Source organism: Diceros bicornis, chromosome 19 (genome assembly GCF_020826845.1).
Source record: "Diceros bicornis minor isolate mBicDic1 chromosome 19, mDicBic1.mat.cur, whole genome shotgun sequence".
Lineage (NCBI taxonomy): Eukaryota > Metazoa > Chordata > Mammalia > Perissodactyla > Rhinocerotidae > Diceros > Diceros bicornis.
Window position 1 is genome coordinate 3989799 of NC_080758.1, and position 17615 is coordinate 4007413.

Genomic DNA, 17615 nt, shown 5'->3' on the forward strand with positions numbered 1-17615 from the left:
AAATGCCAATCTGGTCGCACCCTCAGAGTCATTTGATAGGTTCCTTGTCCTCAGGGTCCTGAGTGTTACCAGCTGTAGAACCCACAGGGGGGTTCTATTTAGGTTCAAGTAAACACTTCGGTTCACAAGACTATCACGGACCCAAGGTGTGGAAACCACCATAAAGCCGTGCAGGGATCACTTCCTCCCCCTGGGATGAGCTGCCGAAATCCCTCCAAGAAACACTGCACTCAGAGTCTCAGATGTTTCTCGTTATTTATAGTCTTCCCCAAACAGATGCAGTTTGCCAATCAGGGGTGTTTTTTTTTCCATTAGCAATATTGGCTAGTGACACCACAGCTGGTATTCTTAACCTTTTCAGGTTACCTGGGAAACTGGGAAAAGTGATGGAGAATGAGATTCTCACGTGAACCCTTTGCCCACACCAACAGAGACCCTTGGAATTGGGGCCCTTCCCGCACGCACATGCTGGGCCCCAGGTGGTCCACGCCAGCTTTACTTCCTAAGCGTGCCTACCTCTGCTGTGCCTCTGAGACTTTACCCACCTGGAAAACTCTTATACATTCTTCAAAACCCTACTGAAACCTCCTCTGTGCTCCCCTGACATTCACCCATCACCTGTCTTGTTCCCAGCCCAGGCGTCCACTCCTCTGTCATAGGCTTTGCCAAGTCATGTTAGTCTCATCTACTTGTGCATTTGTAAGACTGAGAACTCCTCAAAGCAGGAATGGGTCTTTTCAAAAAATGTCTGTCCTAATTGATTTGCTAATGATAAAAGTAAGACATGTTCATTAAATCCAAAGTAAGCAACGAAATAATAAAAATTAAAACAGAAATCAGTGAAATTAAAATCAGGAAATCAGGGGCCGGCCCGGTGGTGCAGTGGTTAAGTGCATGCGTCCCGCTTCGGCGGCCTGGAGTTCACAGGTTTGGATCCCAGGTGCACACCAACGCACCACTTGTCAAGCCATGCTGTGGCAGCATCCCACATAAAGTAGAGGAAGATGGGCACAGGTGTTAGCTCAGGGCTGATCTTCCTCATAAAAAAAAAAAAATAGGAAATCAATAGAGAAAAATCAACAAAACCAAAAGCTGGTTCCTTGAAAGATCAATAAAATTGATAAGCATCTAGCCAGAACAGCTAAGGAAAAAAGATAAAGGACACAAATTACTACATCAGAAATGAAAGAGGGGGGCCGGCCCCGTGGCTTAGCAGTTAGGTGCGCGCGCTCCGCTGCTGGCAGTCCGGGTTCGGATCCCGGGCGCGCACCGACGCACCGCTTCTCCGGCCATGCTGAGGCCGCGTCCCACATACAGCAACTAGAAGGCTGTGCAACTATGACATACAACTATCTACTGGGCTTTGGGGGAAAAAATAAATAAAATTATTAAAAAAAAAATGAAAGAGGGAACATCATTCATATAGACATAGTAAAAATAATCAGATTCTATGGATGTTAAAAGGATAATAAAGGAATACTATGAACAACCCTATGCCCACAAATTGGATACTTTATTTATTTATTTTTTTATTTTTTTGTGAGGAAGATCAGCCCTGAGCTAACATCCATGCCAATCCTCCTCTTTTTGCTGAGGAAGACTGGCCCTGGGATAACACCTGTGCCCATCTTCCTCCACTTTATGTGGGACGCCGCCACAGCATGGCCTGGCAAGCGGTGCGTCCGTGTGCACCCAGGATCCCAACCCAGGACGCCAGCAGCAGAGCGCGAGCACTTAACCACTACGCCACAGGGCTGGCCCCCAAATTGGATACTTTAGATGAAATAGAGCAATTCCTTAAAAGACACAATCTGTCAAAAGTCACACAAGAAATAGATGATTTGAATAGGCTTATATCTAGTACAGAAATTGAATCAATAATTAATAACCTTCCAAAACAGAAAGCACCAGGCCGACATGGGTTCACTGGTGAATTCTACGAAACTTTTAAGGAAGAAAGTATATCGATTTTCTACAATCTCTTTCAGAGGATAGAAGCAGAGGGAACACTTCCTAACTCACTCTATGAGGCCAGCATTACCCTAATAACAAAACCAAAGACATTACAAGAAAATAAAATCACAGACCAGTATCTCTCATGAACACAGATGCAAAAATTCTCAACACAGTATTAGCAAATTGAATCCAAAAATGTATAAAGAATTATACATCATAACCAATAGAATTTATACCAAATATGCAAGGCTGGTTCAGCATTCAAAAACCAATTAATGTAATCCATCACATCAACAGGGTAAAAAAAAAGTCACATGATCATATCAATAGATACAGAAAAAGCATTTGACAAAATCCAACACTGATTTATGATTAAAAAACTCTCAGTAAACTGTTAATAGAGAGGAATTTCCTCAACTTGATAAAGAATATCCAGAAAAACTTACAGCTAACATCATACTTAATAGTGAAAAATTCAAAGCTTTCCCACTAAGATCAGGAACAAGGCAAGAATGTCTCCTCTACCATCCCTTTCAACCTCATACTGGAAGTACCAGCTAATGCAATAATGTAAGGAAAGGAAATAAAAGGAATACAGATTGAGAAGGAAGACATAAAACTGTCTTTGTTTGCAGATGACATAATTGTCAATGTACAAAATCCAAAAGAATCAACAAAAAAAACCCTGGAACTAATCAGTGATTATGGCAAGATTGCAGGATACAAGGTTAATATATAAAAGTCAATCACTTTCCTATATATCAGCAAGGAACGAGTGGAATTTGAAATTAAAAAAACGAAACCATTTATTTATATTAGCACCCCCAAAAATGAGACACATGTATAAATCCAACAAAATATGTCCAACATTTATATGAGGAAAACTACAAAACTCCAATGAACAAATCAAAGAACAACTAAATAAAAGAAGAGATATTCCATGTTCATGGATAGAAAGACTCAATACAGTCAAGATGTCAGTTCTTCCCAATGTGATCTATAGATTCGATGTAATCCCAATCAAATTCCCAACAAGGCATTTTGTGGATATCAACAAAGTGATTCTAAAGTTTATATGGAGAGGAAAAAGACTCAGGATAGCTAACATGATATTGAAGGAAAAGACTTCAGTTGGAAAACAGACACTACTCAATTTCAAGACTTACTTCATGGTGTGGTACTGGTGAAAGAATAGACAAATACGTCAATAGAACAGAACAGAGAGTCCATAAATAGACCCACATAAATACAGTATACTAATCTTTGACAAAGGAGAAAAGGCAATACAATGGAGCACAGATAAACTTTTCAACAAATGGTGCTGGAATAACTGACATCCACATGCAGAAAAAATGAATCTAGACACAGACCTTACACCCTTTAGAAAAATTAACTCAAAATGGATCATAGACCTAAATGTAAAACGTAAACTAAAAAAGCCCAAGAAGATAGGAGAAAACCTAGGTGATCTTGAGTATGGTGAGGACATTTCAGATACATCACCAAAGGCACGATCCATGAAAGAAATAATAGGCTGGACTTTATTAAGATTAAAAACTTCTGCTCTGGGAAAGACAATGTCAGGAGAAAGAGGAAATGAGCCATGGACTGGGAGTAAAGATTTGCAAAAGACACCTCTGATAAAGGACTGTCATCCAAAATATACAAAGAACCCTTAAAACTCAACAATAAAAAAACAAAAAACCCAATTAAAAAATGGGCCAAAAACTTTGACACCTCACCAAAGGCAATATACAGATGGCAAGTAAGCATATGAAATGATGCTCCACATCGTATGTCATCAGGGAAATGCAAATTAAAACAATAAGGAGATATCGCTACACTCCTATTAGAATGGCCAAAATCCAGAACACTGACAACACCAAATGCTGGTGAGGATTCAGAGCAACAGGAACGCTCATTCATTGCTGGGGGGAATGCAGAATGGTGCAGCCACTCTGGAAGAGAGTTTGGCGGCTTCTTACAAAATTCAACATACAAAATCCAGCAATCATACTCCTTGGTACTTACCCAAAGGAGCTGAAAACTTATGTCCACACAAAACCTGCACACGGATGTTTATAGCAGATTTATTCATAATTACTAAAACTTGGAAGCAACCAAGATGTCCTGCAGAAGGTGAATGGATAAATAAACTGTGGTCCATCAGACAAGGGGATATTATTCAGAGCTTAAAAGAAATGAGCTATCCAGCCATGAAAAGACACAGCAGAAATGTAAACGCATATTACTAAGTGAAAGAGGCCAATCTGCAAAAACTACATCCTGTATGATTCCAACTATATGACATTCTGGAAAAGGTAAAACTACGGAGACAATAAAAAGATCAGTGGTTGCCAGGATTTAGGGGGTGGGGGAGCGAGATGAATAGGTGGAGCACAGAGGATGTTCAGGGCAGGGAAAATTCTCTGTATGATTCCTTAAAGATGGACACATGTCATTATACATTTGTCCAAGTCCATAGAACATACAACACCTAGAGTGAACCCTCATATAAACTGTGGACTCTGGGTGGTGATCTATCAATGTAGGTTCATCAGTTGTAACAAATGTATCATTCTGGTGGGAATGCTGATATGGGGGAGGCTATGCAGGTGTGGGACAGGGGGTATACAGGAAATCTCTGCACCTTTCTGTTAATTTTGCTGTGCATCTAAAACTACTCTAAAACACAAAATCTTCAACAACAAAAAAATTCTCCTTTGATGACTTAAGAATGCTCCCAATGTCCTGCCTTCTACCTGGCACCAACTGCACATGCCCACAAAGGTGTCCACGTGTGCAGACATGTGCCTGTGCAAGCGTATTGTGGGAGTGTGTGTACACACTGTGAGCTGTGGCATCCAGCACAAGGCATAAGCACGCAGCCTGTAACATACCTTTCTGCGCTGATCAAGACATCGTATTAGCGCTGCATGGACATCCAAGTGTTAGACCCAGAGTAAAACAATGACATTTTCCACTACGATCAAGAAGGATGGCCTTCCAGCTCGTTCACGTGCAGGCCTGCCTCAGGTGGGGCCTCCGCCATCTCCAGGAATTAAATTCTAATGTAGAAGCATGTGATGCTGACTATCAGAGAATACAGGTAGACAAGACGTTTGATACAGAAATTCCCTTGGGGTGTTCTCATTGGACAAGACGACACCTGCAAAGCCTCCATCAACAGCACGTTAAATGGATAAATAAATAAATATCACTGCAGTTTTTACGATTAATAATTGATGAATCTAGTGCCCGGTGCTTCTCTGCTTCAGCACCACAGAGATCTATAAACAACAAGCCGGCAGTGACGGTGGGAGTGGGGCTTGAACTCGAGAGAGGCAAACAACAACTGATCCTTGCTGCCATCCTATCGGGCAAAGCACGATCCTTTTATGGGCCTTTCCTACTGTGAATAATTTTCCCCTTAAAGGTAACATTTTATTTATAGGCTTTTTCTAGAACCAATATTGAATTTTTTCCTCCAAGCATTTTATCTCAGACTCATAACTTTGGGAGAGTTATGGCCACATATGAGAATGTGATCAAAGCAAAGAGCCTGCTTTCTGCACTCGACTGCAGGGGTTCAGGGACCCCAGACTATGTCCCCTGGTACTAGCAACAGGGGCCCTATTTGCAGACGGCAGAAATCTCCAGACGTGCCTGACGGTGTGTGTAACGGGCCCAGCCCTCAACAGGATGTTCTTAGGGCTGAACGTGAGGCCTTGAACTTGAGCCCCAAAGGCTGGTGCCCACAAAAACCCCATGGCAGGGAGGGGGCGCACTCGGGGTTTGCAAATACAGCAAGTGCAGACGTCCAAAGGTGGCATGGCACCAGCCTGGGCGCGTTTATGACAGCAGAGCTTCTAGAATGACTTCTATCCTCCCTGCTCCTGTCAGGCCACCGTCAAACTGTGTTCACTTAAGGACACTAGGTTTTAAGAGATAAATAACAAGAGACTTGGGTTTGACAAAGCCCTGGGAGAACCTTCGGAAGAGGAGAAAGTGCTAATCTTCCACAGGCCCGCCAGGCTGAGGACGGGGCGCTCTGGGCGGGCCGGCCAGCACCCATGAACTCCTTTAATCCCCCGACAGCCTATTCCTTCACTCAACTGGCACTTATTGCGTACTTAGCACCCCAGGGCCGCAGACACAGCAGGAACTATCGGATGAAGGCCTTGACCTCATGGTATCTACATGTGGGTGGGGACACGCGTAAGCCAAGTCAGGTGGGGGTTGTGCGGTGGGGAGAACGAGGCCAAGTGAAAAGCCAGCAGAGCCGCGGTGGGGAGGGGTCACCCGTTTATGCAGGGCCGGCTTCCTGGACAAAGCGGTGTTTTAAACACAGCAGAGCTACTCACACCTCCTGGGCACAGTGAGAGTCCTGTGGTCGCTGGATCTTGGTTGGTGCATGTGAGAAGCAGTGAGGGCCTGCGTGCAGCTGGGTCCCAGGGAGCACGGGGAGGAGATGAGCCCAGGAGTGACGGGGACAGGCCACACGGGTCCTGGTGAGGATGTGGTGTTTAACCCCCAGAGAAGCCACTGGAGGGATGTGAGCAGGGGTGATGTTATCCAACATCTGGCTGTGTGAACAACAGACTAGAAAAGGGGTGACGGCAGTGACGAGGAGACCCATCAGGAGGCTGGGTCCTGGCAGGAAGGAAGGGCAATACAGCAGAGAGGAGGAGAAATGGCCGGACCCCGGGTCAGCTCCAGAGGAGCCAAGAGGACTTATGGCCATCTGGACAGATGTCAGGTGCCCAGTCAAGAGAGCGGCCAGGTGGCTCCACCCACAGGAAGGCCAAAGACACCATTTACAGGGACGGGGAACAGTCCCGGTTTGGAAGCAAAGATCATAATGTCAGCGACACCTACAAGACCCCAGGTGCAGGTGCTGAGTCAACAGAGAGGCAGCCTGGAGCTCAGGGGACTCGGGCTGGAGGAATGAACCCAATGAATGGGAGCTGCAGACAGTATTTAAAGCCATTCATGCAGCAGCGACTTACTGACTTTTACCTAGAACCAGGCACTCTGTGGACAAGGGGTATCACGGTGCACAAATGGATGCTAGCACTGTCCCTCGTGAAGACAACAGTCAAACATATAAGTTAGATAATCAATAATAATTGATTAATTGATGGGTTAGTGGGGAAACAGGCAATAGTCAGATAATAACAAAAATCAGTGTAAAATTGTAACCTTGTCGGAGCTATGAAGGAAAGGTCACAGTGTTGTCACAGGAGCCGAGGATGAGGGGGTTTGATCTGATCAATGAGGAAACGGGGGCCGAGACAGGAGGGGGATCTGCCAGGGCTGCAGGGGCCGGGCACCAGTGCCTTCTTACGACAGGTCCCGTCTCAGGCAGGTGGGCCGGTGCCGCTGCAGAGGGCACCAGGGACGGGTGGGGGTGGGGGGTAGGGATGAAAGACCCTGAGGGCTGACTTTAGCTCAACGAGGAGAGGAACACGTTACACCATGAAGGGCAGCTGTAGTGGGTGGAATCGTGACCCCCAAAGACACGTGCACCCGGAAACCTGTGAATGTGACCTTATTTGGGAAAAGATGTAATTTGTTTTTTCAGATGTAATTAAGGGTCTCAAAATGAGGAGATCATCCAGGATTATCCAGATGGGCCCTAAATCCAATGACCAGTATCCTTATAAGGGAAGGAGGGGACACAGGGAGGAGAAGAGAAGGTGAGGTGAAGATGAGGCAGAGATCAGAGGGATGTGGCCTCAAGCCCAGGAACGCCTGGAGCCACCAGAAGTGAAGGAGGCAAGGACCCTCCCCTAGAGCTGGAGGGAAATGGTTTAGTGGGTGGAGGTCAGGGATGCTGCTCCACACTCTACAGTGCAGAGAGAAGCCCCACCAAAGAGAATCAGCCAGCCCCCAGCGTCCCCGGTGCTGAGGTTGAGGGACCCTGCTCCAACCTGTGACCCCTGCTGACACCAGCCGTTCTCAGACACGTCCCATGTAACCCCATCCTGCGGGAGGCTGATGGGTGTGTCACGGAGCGAGTTCCCAGGCCAGATAAATTTGGGAAACCCTGCAAGCTTTAGCCTCCTCTGAGCTTTCCAGGGCCCTTTGGCCAAGAACTGGCTCCAGGTTTCTGCCACGAAGACAGTGGCTCAACTATCAGAGTCAGCTTCTTCCACACACATGGGTGCCGGTGCCCCTCACACACTGCAGCATGCACACCCAGAAATGCGCCACTAGACCAGGGTGGAAGAGGCTCAGAGGTAGGCAAGGTGACGGGAAGGGGTGACAGCCAAGGCCGCTGTCTAACCCTGGCTCCTGGTGTGTCCACCTGGTCACGGTGCCCACTACCCATACCCGCTTAGTACCAGCCAGGAGCAGAATCAACACCAGCCCCCGCTCCTTTCCCACCCAACACCCAAGGAAGAACGACTTGCTGGGCCAGGTCCCCAGTGCCTCTACCCAGAGCTCTGCCTGTGGCCATACAGCCACCATGAGATGCTCCAGGAAGCACAATAACCCTTCACTCAATAACAATAACCGTTCCTCCAAGGCCTACAGCCACGTCCACCCTCGGCCATCCCATGAACCACAGGGGCTCAGCGCAGCCTGCGCCAGGGGCACGGTAAACCCTCTCAGTGTTGCCCAACCCTGGCCTGCGCCTCCTGGTACCTTTGTTATGGGGGTGCCTCCGATGCTCTGTCTCCCCGAGCCCGAGTCCTCAAGGTAGGGTAGGACAGAGCAATTTCTCTGACCTCGAGAACACGTTGTGAGGCAGATACGGAGGTGGTGGTCCCAAACAAGGAGGCACTGTCACGGGTACCCCACTCCTGAGACGGCCATTGGAATCAACCCCCCTCCCTCCCTCTCTCCCCCTCCCACCTCATCTCACTTTCCCATCAGCGTTTCTCACTGTATTTTCCTAATACTGGGCATGTGAGTACCATCTTTACCGCTTTCTGCCATGTCATGCCAAGCAGAGATATTCTCAAAGTCACCTGCTGAGTCACTTTTATGTTTTTTCAAATACACATGAAAATTAATATGCAACTATCAAAATAAAACAAGTTCCCTCGGTGCCTCCTGAACGGTGCCTGAACTGTCTGCACGCACCCCTGCTCGTCTTCAGAGGTGAGTCTCCCTCCATTACTGGGGGGGCAGGCCCGCGACGCTGTCCCCCCTCCCTGCTCGCAGCAGACGCGCCAAGTCGAGCATGGGCTCTGTGCCCCGCCCGGAGACACCACCTCCGGCGGGAGATTCCCACGCGCCGGGACCCGCCCTCTCCTCACCAGAGATGATGGAGTCGTTTAGCGCCTCCTCGTCCTGATACAGAAGCAGGTCGTCCTTGAGTTCGGAGTTCATGATCAAGTTCTCCTTGTTCTCCTCGGACTCTTGAGCTGCAGTCCGCTTGTTCTCCGAGGCCCCGTCGAAGCTCCAAGCCTCCTCCCGCTCCTTGCCCCGCTCCACGCTGGACGTTCTCGACAGTCGGACATCTACCCGCTTCTTCGGGGACCCTTTACTGTCCCTTCCTGGAAAACTGAATCGGAAAGACAGCTCAGGTTGTACGTTGTCCCCTTCAGGTGGAAACCCAGCAAACCGCCTTAGGGGCTTACAATGGGTATTGCAAAGACGGCCCCCAAATACATGCGACTTCTCAGCTTCCGTCCCAAACACACAGGACGAGAAACACCAGAAGGCACACACGACTTTGAGGCTCAGGCACACGGCCGTTCAGAATGCACCGTTTTAAAGGGCACAGACATGCACATAATAAAACTTGCCAAAACTCAGTGCAACGTAGACCAAGGATTTCCCGAGAACAGAGAAGGGCATTTGTTTGTGTAATATTTCTGCCAAACTATACATGTGTTCCATTATCTGCTTTGCCCTCCAACGATTCACTCTCCTTCACACTTTATGACCCACAGGAGATCAAGAATAAAAGAGTGGGTTTAGGAACAGGCTTTCTTACACTCTGGCATAATGGAAACTGGAAGCCATCAGAATCCTGGGACAAGGGGACAGCTGCTTCCTTCTCACGACTCTCCTGTGAGGCTCCCACCCCACCCGGGGGAAAGGCAGGGGCTCTGTGGCCGGGTTCCCACAGTGCACACCTCCCGCCTGTCCCCTCCCGGAACATGGCAACCAAGGCCAGCTACGTAACTTGCGGAGCCCAGTGCAAAGTGAAAACACGGGGCTCCTTGTTCCACAATTATGAAAAATTTCAAAATGGTGACAGCAGAGCACTGAGCCCAGCCTGGGGCCCATGGTGACTGCACAGGTGCACCCCCGAGGCTAGCCCAGATGGGAATTCAGGTGCACGGGTCTCCCCTGCCAGGGCAAAGGCCGCACCTGTCCTGGCGGTGCTTGGTGGCCAGCGCCCTGTGCAGCTCCTCGATGACGCGGCTGGGGGGCAGCGGCCGGTGGACAGTGGTGAGATGTGGAGACCCTGTGGGCGTGGAAAGCTGTCCTCGGAGGAGAGGGTCAGTACTCTTCCCACCAGAGCCTTGGAAGAGCGCGGGCTGGCCTGCAGGTGCGAGAGAAACCGACAAGAACGTAAGTCTCTGGGAGCAGGGAGGAAAGGCCTTGCTGACAGACAAGAGCTGGTGAGCAGACAGGACCCAGGCCTCTGGCCAGGCGAACCCACTAACGCCCCCTCCGAGATGCTGCACCAGGCCCCCTGCCCCCAACGCCAGAGACAGGGTGTGCCTCTGTCCAGTGCTGCTCCATCCATGGACCCCTCTGCCAGGGGCCGAGCTCCACAGACATCAGTGCCAACAGGCCCCCTGCAGGGTCTCAGGCACAGAAAACCCTCCTTCCTGTTTCTCTGCTACGAGCTCAGCTTCCTGAAGCCACACTTCCTTTTGTGGAACCTGGAAGAACTTCCCAAGCTCTGCAGCCATCGCTCAGCCTGGAAGACCGACACAGCCCCTCTCTGCTTCCCCACATCACCACTCACCTCTGCCTCCAGCCCGCTCCCCGTAACTCACCCACTGGGAGCTTTCTGGAAGGTGAATCTGATCACAGCTCTCCAAATTTCTTTAAGATGTGATCGGGGCTCATGGCCCAGTCCCAGGGCCCCACAGGCTGGCCCTGCTCAGCCCTCCGGCTTTACACCCTCCACTGGCTCCATGTTCTTTTCCTTCCAGCACATGAGGCTCTTTCCAGTCCTTGAAGGGACCATGTTCTCTCTCTACTCTGAGCCTTCACACAGGCTATTCCCACTGCCTGAAATGCTTTTCCCCTCCTCTGCCCCAATGTCACTTCCTCAGGGGAACTTCCATGAATCTCCACCCTCATTTAGAGCCCCCTGTACCTGCCGTATGGACCCAGCCCCGACACCCTTCTCCTCCCACTAGGAATGAGCTGCTTCCTCGGGTCTGTCCTTCTCACCCAACTTGGAGCCTCCAGGCAGGGCCTGTGTCTCCCTTTCTTACCGCTGCATCCCCAGGCCTGGCATGTAATAAATAACATTTATTTACCTGGGATGAGTTTGAAGATGATTCAGAACAGACGCTCAAAGCCAACCTAAGAAGGCGAGCCCCCCTCCCTTCCTTCAACAGGCGCGTCCTGAATGTGAACGCCCCATCCTGCATGGCGTTAGGTGCTTAGGGCAGCAGGAAGCGTGGGTTTTGTCGTTGCACAGATCTGGCCTCCGGTCTCAATCTGCTACTTCCCAGCTGTGAGACCCGGGCACGTCCTCTAAGCTCTGGAAGGCTCAGCCTTCTTGACTGTAAAATGGGCCCACAGCTCCCTGGCAGGGGCTGCAGGAGCCCAGCAGGAGGCGTGCTGTCTGGCATCCAGGAGGTTTTCAGACACAGATTCTCCTTCCCAAACGTGTCTCAGCAGAAGCAGGCTCCCGCTGGACCAGCACAAACAAATCAACTCCCTTTTTTAAACACCAACAGGAAAAAACAGAAAAGAGATCTAAACCACTCCTACTTCCTAAAACCCAGAACCAAAACCTCTCTGATGCAAGCCTGGAATGCAGACGGCCTCAACGAAAAGGATAACTCAAAGCTCGAAGGGAACCTGTGAGGCCCGCTGAGGACTGCCACGCAGCTTTCTTCATGAGCACCCGCTGCACACGCCAGGTAAGAGGCAAACAGCCCAGGCCCCCAGGCCCCCAGGCCAGCTGGGTGCAGCCAGGCAGAGGACAGGCAGACAGAAAGGGAACAAAGTGATTTCAGGGAGAGAGAGCCATGCGGGTGGCTGGGGGGACGGGGCCAGGGAGGGCCAGTTGAGGCTTCTCCGCAGAGGGGACATGTGAGCTGAGACCCCAGGGATGAAATGGTGCCAGCCGCGCACGATGTCGCCAGACATGGGCAGGGCAGAGCACGGTCGGGGCTCCACTCCAAGTGTGGCCCCCAAGATACCCCGCCAGCTCATCCCCCACCAGCCTCAGCCCCTCCAGGGGCTGTCCCTGCTCATCACAGTGACCACCTCCCAAGCAGGTGACGCTCTAACCACCACTGCCTCTAATCCTCACCCTAGTCCTACCAGGAAGGCACTACTAGCCTGCCGTACAGATGGGAAAACCGAGGCACAGGCTTGCCTGTGCTCACTCAGCTGGGACTCCCCCCAGGGTCTCCCACTGTCAATCATAGACACACCGAACACGTGTCTCCCACTTACCGCTCTGCTGAGCAATTTACCTGCCCGGAGGACCTCTTATCGCTCCCATTTCTCAGATGAGGAAACTGAGGGTCAGAAGCCAACTCAAGGACATACCTCCAGGGGCTGGTGGGGCAGGATCGGAACCCAGGAGCATGATGCCAAGTGTAGCTGGCAGAGGCCACGAGACCCCCATACAGGGAGCTGACTGTCACCCAGCTGGATCTGAGCAGGGAAGGCTTTGCCTGAGGGGGTAACTCACATGTCTCCAGGGTCCAGGCAGGTGAAACACAGGTGAGCCAAGGTGACTCGTGCAAGTCACATGACAGGGATGGGCGGGGACTGCGGCAGACAGAGGACCACCTGCCCTTAGTGGGGCTCCAGCAACTCGGGGGGCTGCCAGACGTTAAGACTTTTAAAGAAAAGCCAGAAATGTGGATTACAGGTAAAAATTTTCCTGTTTCTATATGTATTAATATTTAAAACTTAAACATACTTTATGTTTAAAATGTTAGCAATTTTTTAAAAAATATATTTTTTTAATTTAAAAAAAAAATTTTTTTTTAAAATATTAAAACACCATGCAGACCCAGCCAAGCAAGCCTGTGGGTGACTCTGACGTCTGGCGGAGGGCGGCGGGCTGGGGGCTGCTGCGCAGGCCTTCTCAGACAAGGAAGCATCCAGTGGGGACTCAGCTTGTGCATGCTGTCCCCTTGTGGCCTAGTTAAGCCCAGGTGAGGGGCCTTCCCCCTCCTCTGCTGCCACCTGGTGTTCACATGCTGAAGCAAACATTTCCCCCAAAAGAAAAGGAAAAAGGGAGAGCCGAGAAAATTAAGACAAAGTCACCAAACCGTAGTCTCAGCTGTTAGAGATCCTGTTGCCGAAGTGCAAAGCCCGTAACTACCCTCTTGTCTATTCCTGCTCTAATCCAGTCCCCAGATTAACTGGTGATGTGTTAGAAAATGTCCCCTGACGTTCCAGAGTTCCTTGCAACTGAGGGGCAGGTGGAAGTCAGAGGCCCCTGGGGACCCAGAATTTAGGACGTGGGAACAAAGCAGAGGAGTCACCGTGGATGAAACTCGTGCGGTCGGAGGTCTGATGTTTCTCGAGCTTGGTGCAAGCAGAGTCTCTGGGCTACTGAGTGACTGAGGGTCCGTACAAATGACACACGAGCCAGACGGAAGCGCAGTGAGCGTGCCCAACCAAATGGAGTTCCCATCGTTTCAGGTTTCGATGGATGGAGAAGGGGACTATCACAGAGACAGTAACAAGATGCAAGACAGCATTATTTTGCCTCAAAACTGTCAAAATTGGCGCCAGCCCAGAGGCGTAGTGGTTACATGTGCGCACTCTGCTTCGGTGACCCAGGGTTTGCAGGTTCAGATCCTGGGCATGGACCTATGCACTGCTCAACAAGCCATGCTGTGGCATCATCCCACATGCAAAATAGAGGAAGATGGGCACAGATGTTAGCCAAGATGGGCCAATCTTTCTCAGCAAAAAAACAGACAAAAGAAAAAACTGTCAAAATTGACTATAGTGGAGCCATTTTAAAATAAAGTTGGAGCTGCCTTTCTAGAGAAACTGCTCTGCTGTTCTGAACCTTTGGACTGGGCCAAAAGGGCAGCTGTTTTACAAGCCATTGTTTGAGATGTCAGCAGGAGAACAGACATCTTGATCACAAAGACTGAGGACTTTCTAAAGATGGAATCAATAGTCAATCAATGTTTAGCCAGGACTAGCTCTCAGCCTCCAACTCCAATTAACATTCTTTGTACTATAACCTCCCTTCTTTGCCTTTAAGAGCCCCTGACTTTTACTCCCTAGCAGGACACTATTTGCATTTCTACCCAAATCTGTGCCCCCGAATCGCAATTCTTGAGATTCCAAATAAACTTTTTGCTTCTCTTGCAGTTTGTTGACAAAACTTTTACTCCAATCTGTGTGGCCACGTCACCCAAGGACTGAATACTTCGACTCATTCCCAGAGACGGAGAAAGATGGAGAAAGCAGACAGGGGTTCAGAACATCCATTTGTTCCTCCAATCACAGTCATTCACACCTGCCAAGCACTGCTGTGTGCCAGGCACTGGGACGTGATGGTGAACCAGAGACGTGGTGGCTCTTGTGGGGCTAGTATCCGGGGAGGGCGGTGGAGACAGACGAATAATCCTACAGACAAGGAGTATCTGGTTCCTGGGCTGCTGTAACAAGGTGAGTAACAACAGAAGATTACTCTCTTAACAGTTCTAGAGGCCAGAAGTCCAAACTCAAGTGTCGGCAGGGCTGGTTCCTTCTGGGGGCGTGAGGGAGAAACCGCCCCAGGCCTCTACCCAGCGTATGGTGGCTGCTGGCAATCCTTGCCGTTCCGTCCCTTGTAGACGTCACTTCCATCTCTGCCTCCATCTTCACATCTTCTCTGTGTGTCCTTTTGTGTCTTTTACAAGGACGCTCTCGCTGGATTTAGAGCCCACCCTAACCCAGGATCATCTCGCTTGATCCCTATCTAATTACATCTGCAAAGACCCTTTTCCAATTAAGGCCACGTTCTAAGGTTCTGGGTGGACGTGAATTCCGGGAGGATACCATTCAGCCCACCACGCACAGTGAAGCGATATGGTCAACGCTGGACGGTGAGGTGCATGTTGCTGTGGGGTCGGGGTCAGGGAAGGCTCCCCTGAAGGAGGGCCTGGGACGCACAGGCACTGACCAGGTGAAGTGAGGGGAAGAATGCTCCAGCAGGGAAGCAGTGCAGGGATTACAAGCTTTGGGCCCAGATCTGAGTTCGAGTCTCCATCAGCTGCGGGACCTGGGACAAGTTGCTGGAGCCCCCTGAGCCTTGGTTTCTTCAACTGTAAATTGGGCACATGTGCCCTCCCTCGGGGGCTGGCCCAAGGATTCTGAATGGGCTGTGTGTACTCAGCCTCCCTGGAGTGCTGGCTGGTAAGTGGTGGTATTACGGCTGGTGGTCAAGGGCTTAGAGCAAAACTACTGAACTCTGCTAATCGTTGTCATCTTCACGTCCACCTCTGCCACCGAGGGTAACATGTAAGGATTTACTCTTATAAACAACCACCTCTTAGCGAAGGCCCTGCCTTTTCCCTGTGACCAGCAGTGTCTCCTGTTTCCAGCAGAGATGGGACAAGAGAAATCCAAGCTGCGAGAGTAAATGTCCCGACTCCCTGGGATTATTCAGGCAGGGTGGCCAAGGCTACAGAAGTGGACGCCTTCTGGGGCCTCTGCCCAGCCGTGCTCCCCTCTCTGACCACCACCCTACAGTCTGGTGTTTATTCCAGGCTCTGTCTTGCTGGACAGAGCTCACTGGAGAGACAATCAGTGAAACAGAGATGAGCAGAGCAAGTGAGAGAGACTGAGGGGTGGGGGAGGAGAATGAGAGAGAGATTGACTCAGAGAGAAGCGGAAATAGGAGGACAGACACCTGAACATCCAGACAGACAGAAAGTCCTCATCCTGGGGGCTGGCTGCATTTCCTCCATTCAGGTTCTAGAGGACACCTTTGACTCCTGCAAATAGACTTCTCCATTTGCTTGAGGGAGCCCTAGTGGTCTGCTCCTGACAACCCTTAGAGATTCTCACTAAGAACAGCCCTCCTGCCTCCAGCTCTGCTCCTCTGGATCTGCCCATAGCCCCTATCGCAGAAGCAAAGGGTGAGAACCAGCCCACAGGGGCAGCCCCATCAGGACTGGTTGAAGGCATGGATGGACGAATGGAAGGAAGGGAGGATGGACGGGTGGATGGAGGATGCATGCGGACCCACCTGTGACACTTTTCGTGGTTTTGGAGCCTGCCTTGGGCGGTGGGGTGGGCAGCAGCGGAGGGCTGGGGAGCTGGCCCATGGATCTCTCCAGAGGTCTGGAAGGACTGTCCAGGGACTCGGACCCAGCTAAGGCTTGAGGGTGCTCATCCGTGGTAGGCGGAAGGCTGCTGGCGGTGTCTGCTTCTTCACCTCTGGATGCTGATGGCATCTTGGCTGGTTCAAAGGCAAAACAGAGAGTTCACAAACCACGGTTCCTCCGACTGGGGTGAATGTGAGCAAGGGGCTTTGGCTGGGTGGGACTGTTAACATGGAGCAGAGCACAGAGGGGTCCCTTCACACAGAGACTTGACTTCCTGCGAGTTCAGCTATCAATAGAAACATCAGAAGTGGGGAGAGGAGGAGGGGGAAGGAAGGACGGAAAGAACTTCAAGAGCCCGGATGATTCTGTCCCTTTTTCCGCTCCATCGGTGGCGCCAAAGCTCCCACCTCACCTAAGGGTGCTGGTCACGATCACAGGTTTTAGAAGGAGACACATCTGGCTCTAGTCGGCCCCTGTACTTACTCTGTGATCTTGGATAAGTTACTAAACCTCCTGCACCTCCACTGACCCACGAATGTGAGGGGGAGTGGAATTTGTCACCCCAAAATCCGTCTCTTTGGCATAAGGGTTATTTTAGGCTGATTATCTTTAATAAGCAGCAGACATCGGAGAAGCTCTGCAAACCCAATAGAAGTTGCCCTTTGTAAAAAACATTTATAAGAGAAATCTCCATTTGTAAGGGTGTCTCCCTCAATGTACCAGGAAGAGGGCGATGACCTTATGTCTAAAAACTCTTATCAATGCAGAAAGCAAGGACTTAAACCTGCATAACCACCTCACCCTCGTTTACTGTGCTTCTCTTGGTCACCTCCTATACCTGACTCCCCACCCCCCACATCCTCTTTTGTCTTTAGCTGAAGATGGCGTATAAGGTGGTGGCTTTGGCCATTTGGCAAGTTACTCAGTTTTCCTGGATCTCTCCCACATACACAGGAGGCATACATGGTATTAAACTTTTGTTTTTCTCCTGTAATCTGTCTTTTATTACGGGGATGTCTCAGCTAAGAACCCAGAAGGGTTAAAAGAAAATTATTCTCCTCCCCAACATACGACATCAGACTAATAACAAGAGTCCCTCACAGGATTGTTATGAGGTTTAAACAAGAAGTGACAATGAGAAGTGTGCCTGGCACACTGTAGACCCTCAGAGTCTGCAGCTATTGATTTTGGGGTTTTTTTGCTGAGAAA

The 17615-nt window shown here is 50.1% G+C and overlaps 1 protein-coding gene across 2 annotated transcripts in view; it reads right to left on the reverse strand.

The window, feature by feature from the left end:
- Positions 1-17615, reverse strand: part of PHACTR3 (phosphatase and actin regulator 3) — a 245211-nt gene that overhangs the window by 63445 nt on the left and 164151 nt on the right. For both annotated transcript variants that reach the window (XM_058562383.1, XM_058562384.1), the window contains 3 exons: positions 16328-16540; positions 10288-10462; positions 9225-9472 (listed from right to left, as the gene is read on the reverse strand). In XM_058562383.1, the coding sequence (XP_058418366.1) occupies positions 9225-9472; positions 10288-10462; positions 16328-16540 (636 nt within the window). The remainder of the gene's footprint in view (positions 1-9224; positions 9473-10287; positions 10463-16327; positions 16541-17615) is intronic.